We start from the raw sequence: 20,198 nt of genomic DNA, 5'->3' as shown, positions 1-20,198 counted from the left end.
CCCCTCCCTTCAAGAAAAAAAAAAAAAAAAAAACACAAACCCCATCCCTCCCTCCCTCCTTCCTTCCCTCCTGGACTCCACCATCTCCCAGGTGGGTGGGGGTGTTTAGACGATACCCAGAATGCGCGCCACCCACCAGTTGCAGGGCATGATAACCCGACAAGCCACCCTGCAGCCACGGTAGTGGTACGGCCACGGGTGGTAGCCTCCCAGCGGCTCGCAGATCCTCTGGCAGTGGGTGTAGCCGCGACGGCACTCGGAGCAGCACACGCCCTCGTGGTCCAGCGTGTTGTAATTGCTCATGGAGCCTTCGCCCTCGAGAGCTCTCTGAGAGAAGACAGAGAGGACAGAGGTCAGCAGTGTTTGTGTGGCACTCTGCCATGTGATACTGTATATTTAGCGGCAGAGAAAGCTCCTTTCAAACCAATTAAAAATGTGTTTCCGACAGGCAGGATGGGGAGGAGGGGATGTTGTCAGATGTGGGTTTTTGTTGTCAAATATTTTCTTTTTCAAACGCGTACGGCTCACACTGCTCGCTGTTTACCCCCCTCCATGGTTGTCAGGAGTGTGGGGGGGATGCTTCAGTCTGAGGGCCGGGGAGGGAGAGGAGAGGAGAGGAGGGAGATTAGGAAGAGTGGGGCCCAGCATAAGGGACGAGGATGGGTGTGTGGGGGTTGGAGGGGGATGAAGATGTGTATGTATGGAAGTCTGTGTGTGCTCAGCAGGGCAAAGGGGGCAGAGCAGCAGAGGAGGGGTCAGGGGGGTGTTGTGGAATTATTCATACAGCCTCCATGCTGAAAGGAAAGCTTTGGACGAGCTGTTCTAAAGAGATTCAGACAGCCTCACATGGACAAAAAAACAAAAACGCACTAACAGAAAACACACCCACGCATACACTCAGATTCGCAGTGACAATGCGGGCCCTCCGCCGTGACCCCGGCATCTGCTGCTGCTCGCACAGCTGTGAGAAACTCTCCTCAGCTTCTCAGGTAGCCCTCAGATCTGAACGGACAGTTGTGAAAGCCGTGGCAGTGGCGGAAGCGCAGCTGAAGAAGAAGAACATGTGAGTTTGTTTGTGTGACTCACCTGATAGGGATTCTCCGGGTTGAACTCTGCCTCCACGTCCTCTTCTTCCTCGGCCGCGGGTGCCTGACGGCGCCGGCGGGGGGCGGCCCTCGCCTTCCTCTGTCCGCCTGCACACATCACAGTGTCAGTATCTGACAGCAGACCAAATGTAGGAGCAGAGTGGCGCTAATGTGACACAGCTTCTGATTGCACAGCCGTGTCCTTGGCAGTATTTTGAAGTCCTCAGATGAAGTAGAATAAAATTGTGTTTTGAGAACTTCTGACCTCCCAGCACGCTAAAAATTGTACACTCAGTAGCTCTTAAACTTCAAAAGGACTTGTGCTTTTCTTTTTAGACTGTTTTTTTTCTGAGGCTCCAACAGCTGCGATGTTAAATGGAAATACTTGAGAACGTTTGACCCATATCTTCTTTGTTTTGTGAAAAACTCACATAGCCTTAAAAACAGTGTTTTACTTAGAGTTATCTTTAGATTTCACGTCTCCTAATCTTCACCATGAGCTGATTACACCATCTAACAATTTTTTACTTGTTTTTTTGTTCCTGGGTAGTAAGTGATATTTCCTAATTGCTTCTGCCTATAAAGTATAGAAAATGGCTATTATTTCCTTTAAACTTTGCTTTTGTGACTAGGACAGTGATATTTTGAAATGTACCTTTTTCCCATGGGAAAATGGGTGAATTTGTACATTTTCATTCACAGTGTCAGAAAGTCAGTAAAAACATATGAATGGCTGATAAATCTCAAAAAACGACTCACTTCTAAATCTTTTGCAGTCATTTTTGTATAACTTTAGTATAAATACATGTTCATTTTGATTCATATGTTGTTTATCTGACTTTATGTGAATGAAAATGTGCACATTTTCCAGTTTTCCCATTGGAAATAAGTACATTTCAAAATATTGTCTTGGTCACAAAAGAAAAGTTTGAAGGGAATAACAGACATTTTCTATACTTTTTGGATATGAGCAATTAGGAAATAACACTACCCAGGAACAAAAATTATGTTACATAGTGTTAGTGTCTGCTTACCAGTTGAGTAAGTGGGACGGAGCCAGAAGATTGGCAGGTCTCCACACAAATCCTTGATCTTGTTGCTGAGGAAGGCGGAGTCCGAGAGGGGAGTGTCAGCCGCCACCCAGATCAGATCCTCCTCAAACTTGGCCGGCATCACCTCGTCCTCCTTCAGGGGGCAACACGTCAGTGAGGAGAAATGAGCCGAGCGCACATGCAAACATCACAACAAAACATCTGAAGATGTCCCTGGCCGCTGAAGGCATAATATCCCGCTTGTTTATGTATCTTGTTACTAGCTTTCCCCTTTAAAACAGCCCACACTCTTTGCATTCTGTCCGAGTCTAATCTGCATTAATGCTGGGCTGTTAAAGCTCCTCATAACAACATAAAATCAAGTAGTGAAAAGGAAGCCCTTGAGGCCTCAGTATCCAGACTCCCTTTGTGCTAACATTTAGCTGGATACACAATGTCAGGACTGATCAAGATCTGAAGGCAAGGAGAGATTGGATGGCCTAAATATACAGGTTTGTGAAAAACAGCAGCAGATAAACTAATGAGGTTTCCAGAGGAGGGACTCTGTAAACATACATACTCTGTATCCACAGCCTGCAGGTATGAGGGGAATTCTGTGGGGATGATTTTGCCCGGAGGCATTTGTTCCTGAGGGTGGCACTGCACTAGCCACTGCCATGTTTCGGGAATGTTATCCTCCAACCTTTCAGAAATGCTGCTGTTTTTTTTTTTTCCAGCTCAAATGATTTGCTGGAGGGACAAATAAAAGCGGGGGTCTTTCTCCACTGCTAAACTGATAAGCGTTTATCTGACCCACTCTCCCTGGATGGGGATGCATGTGTGTGTATGTGTGTGTGCGCACTTATCTAACCCATATTTGCCATCACTCTAAATTATAGCAAATGACCAGCCTGCAGCAACCATTATAACAACATCTCCCTGTCTCCACACACACACACACAAACACACACACACACTCACTCTCACACAATGTGAACGAAACAATCATTTATGAGGCAAAGAGAGGCAATAACACAAACACACACAAAAGCACAAACGTGAAATAAACGATCGTTTATGAGGCAGAGAGAGGCAATAAGAGCAGCCCTGCGTGATAATTAATTGTGTGCCTGCATCTGTGTGCACACGCGCATTTGTGTGTTTTATGCGCACTCGCAGTCATGAAGACAATTCTGGTGATGTGGATTTATGTGGATGTGAGGCTTATGCAGAACTAAATGATTTTAATTATCAGACAGCCTCAATTGAACAATCACAAGGGGTGGTGTTTGTGTGTGTGTGTGTGGGGGGGGGGGGGGGGGTTACACACAGATGCTGCTATATATGTACACCTCTTCATGTGTCATTTTGACCTTAACAGAGTCCACCAAGCCTCTGGCAGATTGGTCTGATGGTAAAGTTGTTAATGTGTTAAGTGGTGAGAACCTGCACACTTAAATCACTTGTGTGTTCCTGGTACAGATCCTTGCCTATGTTGCTATTACCTCAGCATACATTGTGTTGAATATGGTAAGTGACTAATATTATATCAGAAAACTCAGTGAATACTGTAACAATGCAGTAAAAAAACAGTTAATATGACTATACTTCATAAAGGGTTTATATGTTGTAATTATTGGTTAATAAATTATCTATTATTGCTTTATAAATCTGTAATAAGCCCTTCAAGTTGCAAGGTTTGAAAAATCCCTCAGAACTTCATAACTCTTTATAAATGAGTTACTAAGATTGGTAACCACATACTTGTTGGTTTATCAGAAAACTAGCAAGTCATTATTAAAGGGTGATGCTTTCATGTTAAGCTGTCATGTCCGCAGTTATAAATGTTAGTAAGTCATTAATAAATTAATAAAAGGTACTTTCAATACAATAATCCATCATATCTACGTTTATAAAAGTTATAGTACATAGATTTTGGCAAAGTTGCCCCACATGCAGGTCAGTGGTCAAACTGCAATCCATTCCTGATTAACCAAACAGCTGAATAACTTGAGGTACATGCTAATTCCAGCACAATAACATGCTCAAAATGGCAATGCTAAAATGCTGGTGTTTATCAAGTGTAATATTTACCATGTTCACTATTTCATTGTAGCATGTTAGCATGCTAACATTTGCTAATTGGCAGGGAACACAAAGAACAGCTGAGGCTAATGGGGTTGTCACTGTTTTTGTATTTTGTCACAAATAAAATTGTTGGAATAATTAAAATAACCAATGATGACATTAGATGAAATATTAAGGGATCACCAAAGTTATTACAGTTCATCCAGAGGGGGACATGACGTCTGTATCAAAGTTTGTCCTAATCTGTTCAGTAGATGTTTAGATACAGTATTTCACTGATAATTGAAAACCTTGACCTGCTGGTGGTGCTAAATGAAAAGTTAGTCAAAGCATATTATGTTGAAAGAGGACACACCAGCCAAATCCATTTTCACAACCTGGCAACCCAAAAGTTCTTCACTTAATGGCTTATTTATCTGTAAAGGATTAATAAATTATTTAGTAACCATTTAAAAAGCCATTGGTCTCAATTTATACACCGATTATGAAGTATTCCTCATTAGAAAGTAGTTTGAGTATGGAACGGGAATATATGCAGATGATGTTGGTGTTTATGTTGTGATTGCTTAACAGATAAGTACCAAAGAGATGACTGTCCAGACACCAAGATGTTTTTCACTGCAGGAACTTAATGAAGTGTAGCTGTGGTTGCAACTTCTGCTTTTCTTTCCACTTTTCTTTCCATGCCTGCCTCAGAGATGAGTTCCTGTGACTAAATTTGGACACCGCTCAGTAAGTGACCTGTGCTCAAAGCTAGTTCTGTGCTGTCGACCCTTTTCCTACTGAAAGCTGAAATGTCCCCATTTGTACAAACACAGTGGAAACACAAGAAAGAATCTTGTATCAAAGCCTCACATTGTTCTTAAAAGTTCTCATTATGGGCCTTTTAGGTTCCTGTGGCGGAAAAAGGCTATCTGTAAATTCTTTGAAAACCACATCACAGCATGGAGAGAACATGCTGTCTCGCACATATACTGTAAGTCAGACAAGACCAACCCACCAGGTCGAACGTCATTGAGTCCTTGTTCAGATTCTCCACGTCAGGCAGACGAGCCTTCACCTGAGTCTTGATGTAGCACTTCTCTCCTCCTGAAAACCGGATCCCTGTGATCCCCTGGAGAAGTCGGTGGATGTCAGGAAGGATAGGGGACAAACAAAAAGTTAGACCATATAAATTCTTTAGCTGTGTCTGCAGGTGTCTGGGACTTCAGATCCATATGAAATAACATCACTGCAGATATGTCTGATTTTGATGATGTATTTTGGCACTATATTTCAAGAAATTAAACCCATGAGGATGCTATGATTAAAGGTCAAAATTTTAATAGCTAAAAGGTCAAAACAGCTGCTTCCCTAGTCTGATTGGCCTGATTGGGGTGCTTTAATTAAAAGTCAAAAACCACTAGTCCGAATTTAATGAAAATTGGAGGGACGATGCAGCTTGACACTGATTGGCCTAACAGGGGAAAACATGTCTATTTAATTTCTCTGCATTGAACCAATGTCCCCACAAGGGTTTTTAAAGTTTTAGTGGCTCCAAATTGCTCGGGGAGTGCTGATGAATGTGGTTTTCTGCTTCTACCTGAGTTTCCTGAAGTTTTTAATTATTTTTAAGTCTGTAACTCACAATCTCAAAGTCATGGACCTCCACAGCCTCGTCTGCCCCGCTGCCGGTGCTGAATCTCTCCATATTATTGGCTGTATCAATCTCCATTGCACCATCCTCCACTTTGCCATTGATGCTCATGCTGTAGTGGACATTGTAGACCTGCACACACACAAGGTTTCAGACTGGCATGTAAGGTATGAGAGTCCTGAGAGTCACCCCACCCCCAGCCCTCTCTCTTTCAACACTCACCCTCCTTCTCCAATCTCACCTCGTGACTTTTCCTCACACATACAACCTCTCTTTCCTCAATTTCTCTTTCAGACATTTGTTCAGATTTGGTGAGAAGAATACAATCCTTACAGTGCTCTTTGATGATGAACCTTCTGCATAGCCTCCTTTATCATGTCTTTACTGCTTTAATAGCATTTTCTAACTTCATAATAGAAAAAAAACACTCAGAAAACTGCATTATACCCTCTCCTCTCTTGCACCTCTTGCCCCTGGAGCATCAGCCGGACCAGAGGGGCCCCCCACCCCACTCCACCCTGCCAGATCTTCCAACACACACCACATACACACAACGCCTCCATTCACTGAGCTCTGCCTCAGACTGCACGATGGAACTGGAGTGTTTCATTTACATTTTAGTGTTTGCCTACACTGAAAAAACCCATCTTGAAAAACTGCTTGAGTGTAGTATTGAGTCTTCTCTCTTTAATTCAAACAAGTAAAGAAAATCTACCACTTGTTTCCAATTCAATACGACTTATTTCAACAATTTCTTCAATCAAATGACATTGATTTAATGGAGTAGGAATAGTGTGGGCTGTGTTCTGGTTGTGCAACTTATCTAAAGAAAGTTTTAGAAGTCAAGTAAAGCTGCTTTTGAACCAGCTGATCAGACTGAATACTTGATTGACTGTCTTATAAAATCAACCCAAAAAAAATGTTTGCAATTTCATGATCTGCGCTCACACACATGAATACCAGACGTCACAGAAACACCAGTCTTACGTGTTTTTCATTGTTGTTCCAGAAGTAGAAAGCTCCGACGGCTCCCAGCAGCAGCAGCAGGGCTCCGGCGATCAGCACCGCGATCCCGGCCTTCAGCAGGCGGCCGGTGGCGGCGGGCTTCACAGCCACGGCGGAGTAGGCCTCCGGTAAAAACATACAAACCCCAAAAGTTACAAAATCTCCACATCTTTACCGTATATCACCCTGTTACATATACAGATAACTGGAGCCTTAACACAAGCAACTTTTTATAGCCCAATTAGGCTTATAGGCCTATATGATGACAGATTCATCACATACACATTACACATAAATTACGGTATGAAGTCTAGTCTATCAGGCATATATGGAAGGTAAATGACAGGACACAGTCTTGCATAATATTATACTTTGGCCCTTCACTGATCCCCAACTTTTTTGAGCTGTATGCTATATCACAATATAACTGAACCATTGACCTGCACCGGCCTATACAAACACTCACCGGAGGCATGAACTGCTGCAGGTCCTCCGGTCCCGCCGAGGCGATCGGTACTTTCTCTGAGTTCCCAGCCATGACTGGAGTCAAACACCTGAAGAAACCGAGTCCACTAACTCCCCTCTCTCCCCTCCTCTTTCTCCCTCTCCCTCTCCCTCTCCCTCTCTCGTGGAGAGGGAGGAGGAGGAGGAGGAGGGTGGACCCTCCTGCTCATTCATACAGGTCGTGTTTAATTACCAGCTGAGGAAGCAGAACAACCACAGAGTCGCCTATGCAGAGCTACTGTACATTTCCCTCTGTGACCCCAGCAACACTTAAACTGTGCATAAAATTTCAAGTTCTGTGACTTTAAAAAAAAAGGTAAAGTATAACCTTCAGCTGATGATCGCCACACCGTGAGAGACCACTAATTTAAGCAAGAAGTTATGCTCTCAAAAAGAAAAGCATTAATCATTTTTTCCCTTTGAAGATCATATAGGCCGCTCATGTAACTTACATGAGTTTGATTCCTGCTATGATCCTCAGAATTTCAGATCATTAAGCTTTATGACAACCTCTGTGGATAGACCAAGATCTATTCAGCAATTAACAAGATGAAGGGTGGGTGAGGATGTCTCCTCAAATCACCTTTGTACGCCACTCCTCTCCTTCCTTTTCTTTCTCACTCATTTGCCTCCGCAGACTGTTGCAGGTCAGAGGTGACATTGCCGGAATGTCGCATGTTTTCTCCAGCTCGGACACTTTATGTTTTACAGGACAGTGCGCAAAAGCGGACGCTTGTTGCACCGAGTGTACCCTCTTTAACTGAGTCCAGAGCTGCCGTTGCCGCTATTAAAAATGCCCTGAATCCATGAATGATAATGGGGGATTACGTAAGGGCGCACCGTGCGCATTTGGCAGATAGACAAAAAACATCGTGACAGGATGCTGTGGAGCAGGGAGATTTGCTCACAAGGACTTAATGTTCTTTGACAAAGAGTACATATATTTGAATGTCTGTATGTGGTGTTAAACTTAAATTTTGACTCCCCTCGTGTTTTGGAGACAAGTAAATGCACTTTTACGCACAGTCGTTCTCATTGTGTGTATCACCTCCATACGCACATTTCAGGGGGCGGTGATTGATTTATGTGATGACAACCTGAGCATAACTTGAAATTCAGTTATGAAGTCATTGAAAATGACAAAATAACAACAAGTGAGGGTTTTGTTCTTGGTATTCTTGAGGCGACAGAGTGAATCATCGGCGCCTGCTCTGGCATTTTACCAACAAAGTCGTATTCACAAAAGAAAAAAAAAATTAAACTGACCTTCTTCAGAGCGCTGCAAGGACGGAGGCTCACTGCTGCAATAACAGCGACGCCTGTTGGCTTTTATAAGTGACTGGCCTGACTGATATTCCTGCAAGGCATTCACAAACACCCTGCTCACCTGGATCATTATCTTTCCAACAAACACAGGAGTCACATTTTCAAGAACAGTATTTCAAAGTTTATTTTCTGTCAGAATATTGTGATGATAAAAAAATCTGTACAATGACTTATTATTGCATTCAAATAATTTCATACATCAGTTCAATTTGATACATTGTGTGTCACCGACCCTCAAACTCAACAGTTTCTGGGGCCATTTTAAATAGAAGCATGCTTAAAGATCAATAATTACAATTTGTATTTACATATCTTCACTTAATTATTACTTTTTATAAAAAATAAAATCTCTGTATATGTACAAAACTTGCATATGATACACTTCATGTCCAACAAAATTTCTCAAAGTGACTGGATGGACTTCAAATGTGACTTTTACAATAGAACAAAAATGCACAAATATTAGGATATAAACGTATATATGCACACTCTCCACAGCAACAAATAACTTGTTTACATTATTCTCATTGTCAGTGATTCATAAATTAAAATTTTTGAGTACAATATACATTTCTTTGAGAGTGAGCGTAGATGTATGTGTGTATGTGTGTGTATACAATGTCTTTTTTTAGATGTCATTGTTGGGGCAGTGTGTTGGAGTGGGCGTGTAAACAGGGATGGTTATATCACTGATCTCCTGGACCCTCACAGGCCTGGGAGGGGTGACCAGGACGTAGTCGTACTCTCTGTGCAGCACCTTCTCATACACACTCTGCAGCCCCACTGTTTTAGGGATGTGGGCCTGGTAGTAGTTGTCCCTGCGGTGGGGGTCCCGGGGCAGGGAGGCCGTCTTGGAGAGGTTGCTGAAGGAGGAAAGAGTTGGGGCTGGGGAGGGTGCTGCGTTGGCTCTTACTGCTGAGGGGCTCCAGCAGCGATCCGAGTGACCCAGGACCTTACACTCACTGGTGCAAGCCCATAGACCTGAGAGAAGAAGAGATAAGAAAGAGGAGTTAGATTCTGAGCCAATAATTGATCTCCTATCATGAATCCACTCAAAATTTTCCAATTTTCATGCCCTTACCATTTTGGCCACCCATGGGAGGAACCACTGCTCCATCTTTCTTCAGGCCGGTGTCTCCACTCACATCACTGTCACTGTCATTGAAGTCGCTGTCCCCCTTGCCACTGTCTTTGCCACTGAAGGCTGGGTCCCTGGCAGAGATGGTGGTGTAAGAGTTGCCCTTCCAGATGGTGATGGGCCTCACAGCTTCCTTACCATTCCCATAGCCAGGCAGAGTGGAGTAACCCTGCAAGATGAGATAAGAGAGAAAAGCAGTGGTTAGTGTCTGCTGGATGAACACAATGCAGATTTCTTATTGTTGTGTGCCACTCTACACGTCCCCTCACCCATCCCTATGCACACATGTCCCAGAGGTGCATCCTCACCTCGTGTTTATTCCCTCTGGGCTTGCTGTTGCTGTCTGAGTCATACACGCAAGGGACCTCGCTGCCGTCCTCTGAGGCCGAGCACATGTCGCTGCCCCCGGGGTGAGCCGAGGTGAACCCACCGGGCTGGCTGCTGTAGGAGTGTCCCTCAAAGCCTGCTTCTCCCCCGGCGCCGTGGAGAGGCAGAAGCGGGTTGTCCACCACGTGGCTCCTGCCCCGCTCCAGCGTGCCCTTCTCTCCGTACGAGTCGCTGTCTTCTCCGCTTTTGTCCCGTTTGCGCCGGTTGCAGGTGGTGGCGATGAGGATGATGGCGAGCAGCAGGAGCGTGCAGCTCCCCGCGAGGACAACGATAATCACCACCGACAGGTCCCACTGCGCGTGTACCTCGTCTCCGCCGCCTGACTGGTACACTGTCCTGTCGCTCGGTGGGGAGCCCGCGATGATGAGGAAGTGGAGCGTGGCGGTGGAGGTGAGCGCGGGCCTCCCGTTGTCGCTCACCGTGACGGTCACGCTCAGGGTTTCGTCCACGTCGTGGCTGAGCACCTGGTTGAGGTAGATCTCCCCGGTGGCTTTGTTAACGGAGAACACGGAGGGTTCACCTGTGGCCAGCCCGTAGGACAGCTCCGAGTTCACGCCTTCATCCGCATCCCGTGCCTCCACCCGGGTGATGACGTAGCCGGTCGGTGCGTCCCGGGGCAGGAGGACTTCAGCGGAGCCGTTATTGAGCGCAGGATGAGTGATGGCCGGTGCGTTATCGTTCTGGTCCACTATCCTCACATACACATTTGCGCTGCCGGACAGGGGAGGGGAGCCGCCGTCGCTGGCCGTGATTCGGAGCTCCAGCTGTTTCATCACCTCATAGTTGAAGCTCCGGAGCGCGTAAAGCGAGCCGCTGGCTGGGTCCAGTGACACGAAGGTGGAGATAGGGGAGCCCATAAAGTAGGTGTCCGCCAGTTTGTAGCTGACCTTCCCGTTTGACCCCATGTCCATGTCCCGCGCTACGACCGTGGTGATATATGCGCCAGGTGCGTTGTTCTCCACCACAGCCACCTCATACACCGGTTTACTGAACACCGGAGCGTTGTCGTTCTCGTCCGTCAGCCGGATGGTGTACTGAGTGATGGTCCTGAAGGGAGGGGAACCCAGATCCTCAGCCACCACTGTGAGGTTATATTCAGGGATTTTCTCCCGGTCTAATGGGTTGGTACTCACAATCATGAAGCTGTCCTCGTACGCTTGCTGCAGTCTGAAGTGATCGTGTCCGTAGAGCGTGCAGTGCACCTGCCCATTAGCGCCGGAGTCTCTGTCCGAGGTGCTGACCAGAGCCACGAAACTCTCTCTGGCCGCAGCCTCGGTGATGTACGCTATCCCCGCCGTTATGGACGTCATGGGAGTGATGGAGATCTCCGGTGCGTTGTCGTTAACGTCCTGCACCTGCACTACAATTTTGCATATGGCCGGGCTCGGGTTCGGACCCAAGTCGGTGGCCTGGACGTCAAACTCGTACGTGTTCTTACTTTCAAAGTCAATCGGGCTCTCCAGTGTGAGCCGTCCGGTCTTTCTGTCCACTCTGAAGAGTTGCCGTATTTCTGAGGGCACCTGGTTACCGAACCCGTACACCACCTCGCCGTTCAGCCCCTCGTCCGGGTCCTCTGCGTTCAGGTCCAACAAGAGGGAGCCCACTGGTGCGTCCTCGGGCAGGTCCACGGAGAAGCTGTTCCTGTCGAACACCGGACTGTTGTCATTGTAATCTTTCACCTTGACGTTGATGCGCGTTGTTCCGGTGCGGGACGGGTTACCACCGTCCATAGCGACCAGCTCCAGCGCGTAAGAAGCCTGCGTCTCCCGGTCCAGCTCCTTCATGAGCACCAGCTCCGCATATTTAACCCCGTCGGCCCTGCTGAGCACGTCAATTGAAAAGTGGCTGTTGACGGAGATCTGGTAGCTTTGGATGTAGTTCACCCCAACATCCTCATCCACGGCAAAGTCCAGTGGGATCCGCGTGCCCACCGCTGTGTTCTCGGAGATCTCCAGACTCGACTCTTTCCGGGGGAACTCGGGGGAGTTATCGTTGATGTCCTTGACCTCCACCTCGACGTGGATGAGTTTGAACTGCTCTTTGGAGAAGCTGACCACGTCGAAAGCGATGAGGCAGTGCAGGGTGTGTTTGCAGATGCGCTCCCTGTCTATCCTCTCTCCTATGGTCAGCTGCCCGTCGCTCTCCCTCAGACGGATGAAAGAGGAGTTGAACTGTTTCATCATCCTGAAATTGGTCCGGGAGCCCCCCGAGGAAGAGGGAGTGGAGGAGATGTCCTTGGCTAAGTTTCCAATCACTGTCCCTGGTGCGTCTTCCTCAAATGTCTGATATTTCACAGTCTTTGCATATGTGACAGCAGCCAGGCTCGCCAAAGAGACGCACATTAGCAACAACAACCCGTTCCACCCTGTTTCTCCCATCTTGACACCTTCACTCCAAAATAATCTGAAATTCAGCAAACTGTCACAACTGAGTCCAATTTAGAGTTTAAACAAAACGCACCTACAAAAAAACTATTCCTTCCCCGCACTTGTCGACTCACCGGGGCTGTTTTTTTAGTATAAAGCATGTAATAAATATTCCATATGTCTTTCAATGCGCACTCTGGATGCGCTCCGCTCTCTCTCTACTGGAGGTGTGCTGCTCTCTCAGCGCAAGAGGGCTGCAGTGTCTGCAGGAGGGTTTATACGGCGAGGCATGCAAATGAGCCGCACTGTGACCAATCCGGGCTCTGAGAGGGGAAAAAAAGGGGGACTTCTGAAAGACCTCTAAACCCTGTTTAGAGATTCCTGGACTGTGCGAGAAACTTGGCACCCAATATGTGGGCTAAACGCGGGGCTTGATTTAATACAGCTATAGTTTCCGTTGCTTGTTTATGTTCCTCGGGCTGTTAAATGAGTCTGCGCACCAACACATGGGGGAGCACAGAGATGCGCAGTGTCCCTGAGCTAGAGGACAAAGCATTTGAATAGCAGTGTCTGTTCAGGATGCTATACCCTATAGGCGCACTTTCAGTGTAAAGAGATTTATGCTTAAACACTGTTCAGTTGGATCCCCACGCACGTGTCCCGTGTAAACCACTGGAGTAACAACAGTCACTGGCAGGCTGAGTTGTCCTAGTGACCTCTCCCCTTCCGATGTAGGAAAATAACTTCAAGCATGCAATAATACGACATGATTTGTCCTTTACTCAATCTCAGAGTGCCCTGATCCACTCACCCAGACAGATAAGATTTCATATAATGCACCTTTGATAGACTCATAATGCTGAGACAGCTTAACATGCTGAATAATGGCAGGACCAGACATTCAGAAAAAAAATGTGGTGTAACTGGTGGTAATAGCATCAATTTAGTGCACATTTTATTCTCATTAATAAATTCCATAAATTTGCTCAGCCTTCTATTATTCATCCCCCTAGTGTGTTGTAATCCAGTAATTGTTTGCCTATCAGATCATATCTGAGGCAGGAAAAGGACTATATCCACTTAAACATTGATTTTATTCTAATTTGGTCTCAGCTCAGATCGGCTCACGAGATGTCTTGTGCGCGAGAGAGGGGATTTTTTAATTAAAGCCAGTGTAACGGCCCGGTTTAACATGTGACTCTCCTTGGCCTCGCCTGCCAGAACAGAGAGGTGCAGGTGAAAACTACACACACACACACTCACACACACACACTCTCACACACACACACACATACACACACATACACACACTACACGGTCACGCACGCACTCACACAGCCTTCCACGAACCCGTTACAAATGGGATTTGGCTGTAAACGCAGGGGGGATTTATCAGGATTTCAATAGTGAGATTATATCAAAGGCGTATGAAGCCCTCGTTAGTAGCGGCGGGATAATGGCATGGTAGGGTCTCCCTTTGCAGCCGTCCACGCCGGTATTGTGGCCCCTGAGCCGGTCTGTGGGGACCCTAACCCCCGCTGCCTCCATGCAGTCCTCCGCCTAACTGCAGCATAATGAGGCAAAGCCACATGCAGCCTTTGTACCATCCCTCCATCCCCACTCTCCCCCCTTCCTCAGACCTGCCCCGGTCCCGGCCACGGCTCCTTTCATTACATGGAGATGGGAGATGAATTGCCCTGGACATCAGGGTCTCTCCTATTAAAATACATTTAGAGAGCGGCCGGGGCCCCGTCACGGCTCTTTAAGAGATTTTCTCATTCTTCCCATTGGACTCAGTCTCTCTTTCTCTCTTTCCCCTCTCCTCCACATTCATCCCCCCTCCTCCTCCTCCTCTCCTCCCCTCGCACGCACACAACCACCTTTTTCAGGGGCAACACTTGCCTTGCAGTAGAAGCTAATATCAGTTGGCATGTTCTATAAAGAACCCATCTGCCACAGAAAGTCAAATAGGAGACACCTGAATGGACAACATCCAGTCAAGCAGCTTGCATAGTTAGACACAGTCAGGCCTGTCCTAAACGATAAGGAGTTATCATCCTGTGAGTAATTAAGGACACCACAGCAAAACTCTAGAGTGTTAAGAGAAATATTCCTTTCCATTAAGGCACCCTTTAGCTTTATATGTTGTAACTAACGGCTTTAAATAAGGTTAATACACCATAATACAACTTTATAGGTCACTTATAAGACATAAATCACAGCCAAGTCTTCATGGGAGTGATATCTGCCTTCTAATAAGAGATTCCTCATAAAGGCTTTATTAATAATTAATTAGGCTAATCATTTACTCTAGCTTTATAGATCTGTATAATAATAACTGCAACTTTTGGGTTGCCAGGTTGTGAACTCATATTGGACTGTATGACCACTTACATACTGGAAGAATCCATTTATTAACAACGTGTTAAGCATTTATTAATGGACTACTATCATTTATAACTGCGTTATTACATAATAGAAAGGAACATAGAAGGAAGGAACAAAGAAACACCAGCTATAGTGATTTTCACAACCTAGCATCCTAAAATGTGTTCTAATTAATGTCTTGTAACTGAGCTAGTTAATGATTTATTGCCATGAATAAACTATTAGTCACAATATTACAAAGGGAGCAAAGTAATACTGAAATGTCAATTATAATATGAAGATAATGTAACTCTGAATTTGTTTCAGCAGCAACATTAAGTCGGATCCAGAAGATCCTTTATTCAGTCAAAAGCTTTGTGAAGAGCCTATTCTGAAGGCAGAGAGGATATACTGAGGCACAGTAATAATGTGCTGACTGCGGGGCTGTTTTTATTCCTCCTGTTTCTTCTCATTTCTTTATGTGTTTAGAGCACACCGGACTCTAATACCGCTAATACAGCATTCTCTAACTCAAACACACACATACACACACACACAGACACAGAAAGACACATGCAATCAAAAGCAAATTACACTATGTTGAGTCTCGCCTCGCGGATTAAACTTTACGCACGTGCATGTGCGCGTGCGTTACAAAGACAATGTTGGACAGGCTTTTGCATCCTCAGCCCCCAAAGCAAAGCTGTCAGTTGAAGGACACATACACCTAAAAAAAAAAATAATTCTCTCACGTGATCACCGTGTCAATCTCGCCCGTCTGCACGCGAGTTCAACAATAGTAGAATTAGAGAGAGTCTCTGAAACCCCCTCTATTCTTCACGGGCCATATTAGCATTTTCTTTAACATATATAAATATATCTTTTGAGGACCCCCCCTTCTCTCCCTCCCTCTCCCTCTTTCTTTCTTTTCTTCAGCATTGTGGTCCCATTTGCTCTAGTGATCGCCGGGTATTTGGGGTCTGAAGCTGGTCGCCCGATCCCTGCCTCTTGTTGGGGCTTAACTCATTGAGATGGAAATAGGCGATTTGGTGTCTTTTGTCCACCAGATAAGCGGTTGAAGGAGAAAGTGGGGAGACAGAGCAGGAGGGTGAGAAAGAGAAGATGTACGTGTGTGTGTGTGTGTGTGGGGGGGGGGGGGGGGGGGGGGGGGGGGGGGGGGGGGGGGTCTAAGATAATCGATCAGAGCGCTGAACCCCCTTTACTCCCCCGCCCCATCCCCCCCCCCCTCCTCAGCTAACCTTTGCTTAACTCGCGTGCCATCACAAGCGCATAGTCCTAATTGGTTCCCAGCACTAATTATCCAATTATCGCCTCTCCACCGGAGATCTCCAGGGCTCGTCTGGGTGATGGCCTCATCCTCTACACTATTGATGAAAATGATTAGGAATGAGTGCGCCCATCAGCTCGAGAGCGCGACACTTGAGGAACTTGTGTCACGGCCCTGTATAGAGGTCTTAAAGAGAGGATGGCACTTCACTTATAGTGGGTAGATGCGCTCATTCAACCTGTATTATTCCTAAACTCGTATCGAAATGGAATACATGATAAAGTGGTGTGCAGGTTAATCAGACCCTTGTGTGTGGCCCCTACACGGTAAAGAATAAAGATTGAAGGCTGAGACTACGAGTCTGTTAGGGTCATAACAGTTCACAGTGAAAGATCCACTTTAAATAGTGAATTGTTAAGTTGCTATAGTTATTTTTAATAGGCTCAAAGTGACAAAAAGTTTCTCTGTAACTAACTTTAAGGGACTGCACAAAAATTAACAGGGTGTAAAAGGGGGTTGAATGTTAAAAAAAAAAAAAAAAAAAGCTCTCCCTGGGGGCTATTATGTTTTCTGGAGCTGAAATGATTAAACCATTAGTTGATTGACAAATAAATAAATAAATAATCTGCAACTATTTTGATTGATTCATCAATTGAGTCATTTTTAGGCAAAATGCCAAACATTGACTGGTTCCAGTATGTCCTGTAAGAGAATTTGCTGCTTTTCTTTGTCTTAGTTAACTATAGCTGCAGCATTTCTTTAGGTCTTGGACTGTTGGTCAGACAAAACAAGACATTTTAGATGTCTCCATGGACTCTGGGAAGTTGTGAATGGATAGATAGATAGATAGATAGATAGATAGATAGATAGATAGATAGATAGATAGATAGATAGATAGATAGATACTTTATTAATTTCTCTCCAGGATTGATTAAGTATCAATCTATCTATCTATCTATCCATTCACAACTTCCCAGAGTCCATGGAGACATCTAAAATGTCTTGTTTTGTCTGTCCAACAGTCCAAAACCTAAAGAAATGCTGCAGCTATAGTTAACTAAGACAAAGAAAAGCAGCAAATTCTCTTACAGGGCAAACTGGAACCAGTCAATGTTTGTCAATGTCTATCATGTCAGAATAATATAAGTCACATTGATTCAACTTGTTTAATCATGCAGTCCATCTTAATCTGTAGATTCATCTGTAGATAAAGTACAACAACATGGCCCTTTTCTGATCCCCTCTCCTGCTCTGATCATTTTCTTACAGTCCCTAAATAAGTGAAATAAGATTGTTTAATGACCATCAGGTGAAACTGCATTGGAAATATGAGGAAATCAACATTAAGTAAGAATAAAGTAATGGGATGGACATTCAACAGGGGGCCAATAGTCTACACTGCAACAGGCAGTGAACCGAAGTGGGCCAGATCTGAATGGAGCAGCAGGCATGGACTGGCACCAGAGTGCCACCAGATTGATAACGTCCAGTTACATTAAACATTTATTCTCTTTTCTCCATCTCCTTTTCTCTTAGTTAACTCCTGCTCTGATCCATCACCTTCCAGCCCATCTGTCGCTGATTGCTGCAACACTTTGAATAAATTCCTCCCGACAAACAAAACGGTTAACATCTCATGAATGCAGCGTTTTACACCCCACACACAGATTGTGGGGAAACTTTAGGGCCAGTAGAGTAACTAGTGCAAAGAAATCTGTCCTGGGACACTCCCTCTTCGCTTCCACTTCATTACCAGTATTGTGCTCGGGAGCGCGCAATCTGTGCGGCCGTCTCCGCCCGGCCCCGCCAGCTTTCTAATGACTTTCCAATGATGATTTAAAAGCTCGCACGGCCCCTTTCCCTCCGAACTTCCCCCACCTTCCCCTCTCATTCTTCCTTTCACTGCTTTTGAATCTTATCCGCTTTTGTCTAGAGCTGTTTCCATCACTGGCATTCTGGAGCAAGATTCAGGGGAGGTCAGGAGGAGCGCACATAAAGATTCACACATCAAGTCCGAATAAAGGGACGATATATGGGGAGTAACATTGGACCAACTTTGCCCCTGCTTAAGTCTAGTTGGAGATCCTGAGGCAAAGAATTAGATGATTGTATCTGGTTTGAAGATGTTTTGTGAAAACAAGTTTCTACCACATCCTTATTTCCTTACTTTAAAAACAAACATGAACTAAAAGTTAGAGTGTGCGCTAATGAAAGGCTTGGGGCTGTTCGTGTGTATGTCTGTGTGTGTGTGTGTGTGTGTGTGTGTGTGTGTGTGTGTGTGTGTGTGTGTGTGTGTGTGTGTGTGTGTGTGTGTGTGTGTGTGTGCGTGCGTGCGTGCGTGCGTACACCTGATGGTTGCAGGGAGCCAGATTGCGCTGTGCCTTGGATGAACAGATGGGGGTGGATGAGTTAAGAGAAGCATGGAGGGAGGGAATGGCAGACGTCTGGATATCACTCATGTGAAGTTATGTCTCCCCTTCTTCTCTCCTCTTTGCAAGGTCCTGCGTGTGTATTCAAAAAAAAAAAAAAAAAAAAAAAAAAATAGGCACCAGCATGCAGATGAGCTCCATTAGTTGTGTGGAGTTGATGTGTAGCCAAATGCAGTTTGGTAGCCATAAATGCCTCTGATAATCTGTCAATCAATTGGACATTGTCTGGGGCTTATAGTGATCTATAGGGAAGACAGAGAAGTGTAACAAAATTATAGTAGGGGAAGGCGGGACAGAAAAGGGTGAGGGTAATTTTTACTTTCACTAAAAATATTGCCATCAGTATTGAAATGTCAGGTCCTCCAAATTAAATGACCAAATAAGTTGTTTTTCCAAGCTGTCTAAAACAACACATAATAGCATTTTCTAATCTCTTTTGGCAGTTATCAGCAGGACATCATTTCTCTGTGTTTTCCAAATTTACAAATCACTGTTATAAAATAACAATGTTTTATGGTGTGACAACGCTGTGGTTAAGGTCTTGTTAGGTTTAGGCACAAAAACCACTTGGTTAGGTTTAGGGAAAGATAAGGGTAGGTTTCCCAAATGGGACACAAAGGGAAACGTGGTTTGGGTTGAACTTACTACCTCCTTAAGGTAAGACGACCTTCGTCATCATGGTTACAGTAATAATAATGTGGTTAAGGTTAGGGGACGAGTTTTGACTCTTCCCTACAGTTCTCAAACATGGTATCATAACACTGTTGTTAAAGAAGAGCAATCTTGATCCATTTGTCCCTGAGAACTATAGACCAATCTCAAACCTACCATTCCATGGAAAAATTCTTGAAAATGTTGTATATCAACAATTGCACATAAATCTGTCACATAACAATTTATTTGATGTTCACCAGTATGGTTTTAGAGTCAACCACAGTACAGAAACTGTCCTGGTCAGAGTTGTGAATGATCTTAAAATTAGCTCTGACAACCATAAAGTTTCTGTTGTGGTACTTCTCGACCTCAGTGCTGCCTTCAATACAGTTGACCATGTAATTCTCCTTCAGCGCCTTGAACACTGTTTAGGCCTTAGAGGCACTGTTCTTAACTGGCTTTCTTCATACCTTACTGGTAGATCTTTCTCTGTTTCTCTTGGTAACTTTGAATCAGATGAAGTCAGCATTCCATATGGGGTCCCTCAAGGGTCAATTCTTGGTCCTCTGCTGTTTAATTTATATATGTTCCCACTTGAGTCCATCACTCAACAATACAACATATCATATCACTCCTATGCTGACAACACACAGTTATACATATCTGTTTCTGCCAACCACTTTAACCCAGTGAATGATCTCATCCAGTGCATTACTGATGTCAAATATAGGATGGCCAAAATTTGCTTACAGCTAAATGAAGACAAAACAAAGATTCTTTTAGCAGGTCCAAAGGCTTTGAGGCACCAGATTTGCTCTGTGTTAACTCCCCTGTCAGTAAAACCCTGTGAGCATGTAAAAAAAACCTGGGTGTGATTTTGGATGCTGATCGTAG

General features: G+C 45.0%; 2 protein-coding genes across 2 annotated transcripts; both read right to left on the bottom strand.

The window, feature by feature from the left end:
• Positions 1 to 73: 73 nt before the first annotated feature.
• Positions 74 to 8,660, bottom strand: LOC121909087 (leukocyte cell-derived chemotaxin 1-like). The gene is made up of 8 exons (XM_042429482.1): positions 8,616 to 8,660; positions 7,312 to 7,399; positions 6,828 to 6,968; positions 5,832 to 5,972; positions 5,205 to 5,318; positions 2,120 to 2,270; positions 1,087 to 1,193; positions 74 to 327 (listed from the first exon to the last, which is right to left on the bottom strand). Exons 2-8 carry the CDS (start codon positions 7,381 to 7,383, stop codon positions 106 to 108), a joined length of 948 nt encoding a protein of 315 aa, XP_042285416.1. The 5' UTR covers positions 7,384 to 7,399; positions 8,616 to 8,660; the 3' UTR covers positions 74 to 105.
• A 196-nt stretch (positions 8,661 to 8,856) lies between these two features.
• Positions 8,857 to 12,578, bottom strand: LOC121909014 (protocadherin-8-like). The gene is made up of 3 exons (XM_042429372.1): positions 10,122 to 12,578; positions 9,757 to 9,982; positions 8,857 to 9,656 (listed from the first exon to the last, which is right to left on the bottom strand). Exons 1-3 carry the CDS (start codon positions 12,576 to 12,578, stop codon positions 9,304 to 9,306), a joined length of 3,036 nt encoding a protein of 1,011 aa, XP_042285306.1. The 3' UTR covers positions 8,857 to 9,303.
• Between the last annotated feature and the right edge of the window lie 7,620 nt (positions 12,579 to 20,198).

This window comes from Thunnus maccoyii, chromosome 12 (genome assembly GCF_910596095.1).
Source record: "Thunnus maccoyii chromosome 12, fThuMac1.1, whole genome shotgun sequence".
Classification (NCBI taxonomy): domain Eukaryota; kingdom Metazoa; phylum Chordata; class Actinopteri; order Scombriformes; family Scombridae; genus Thunnus; species Thunnus maccoyii.
Note: the sequence above shows the minus strand (reverse complement) of the source record. Positions and strands in the feature narration are given on the sequence as shown.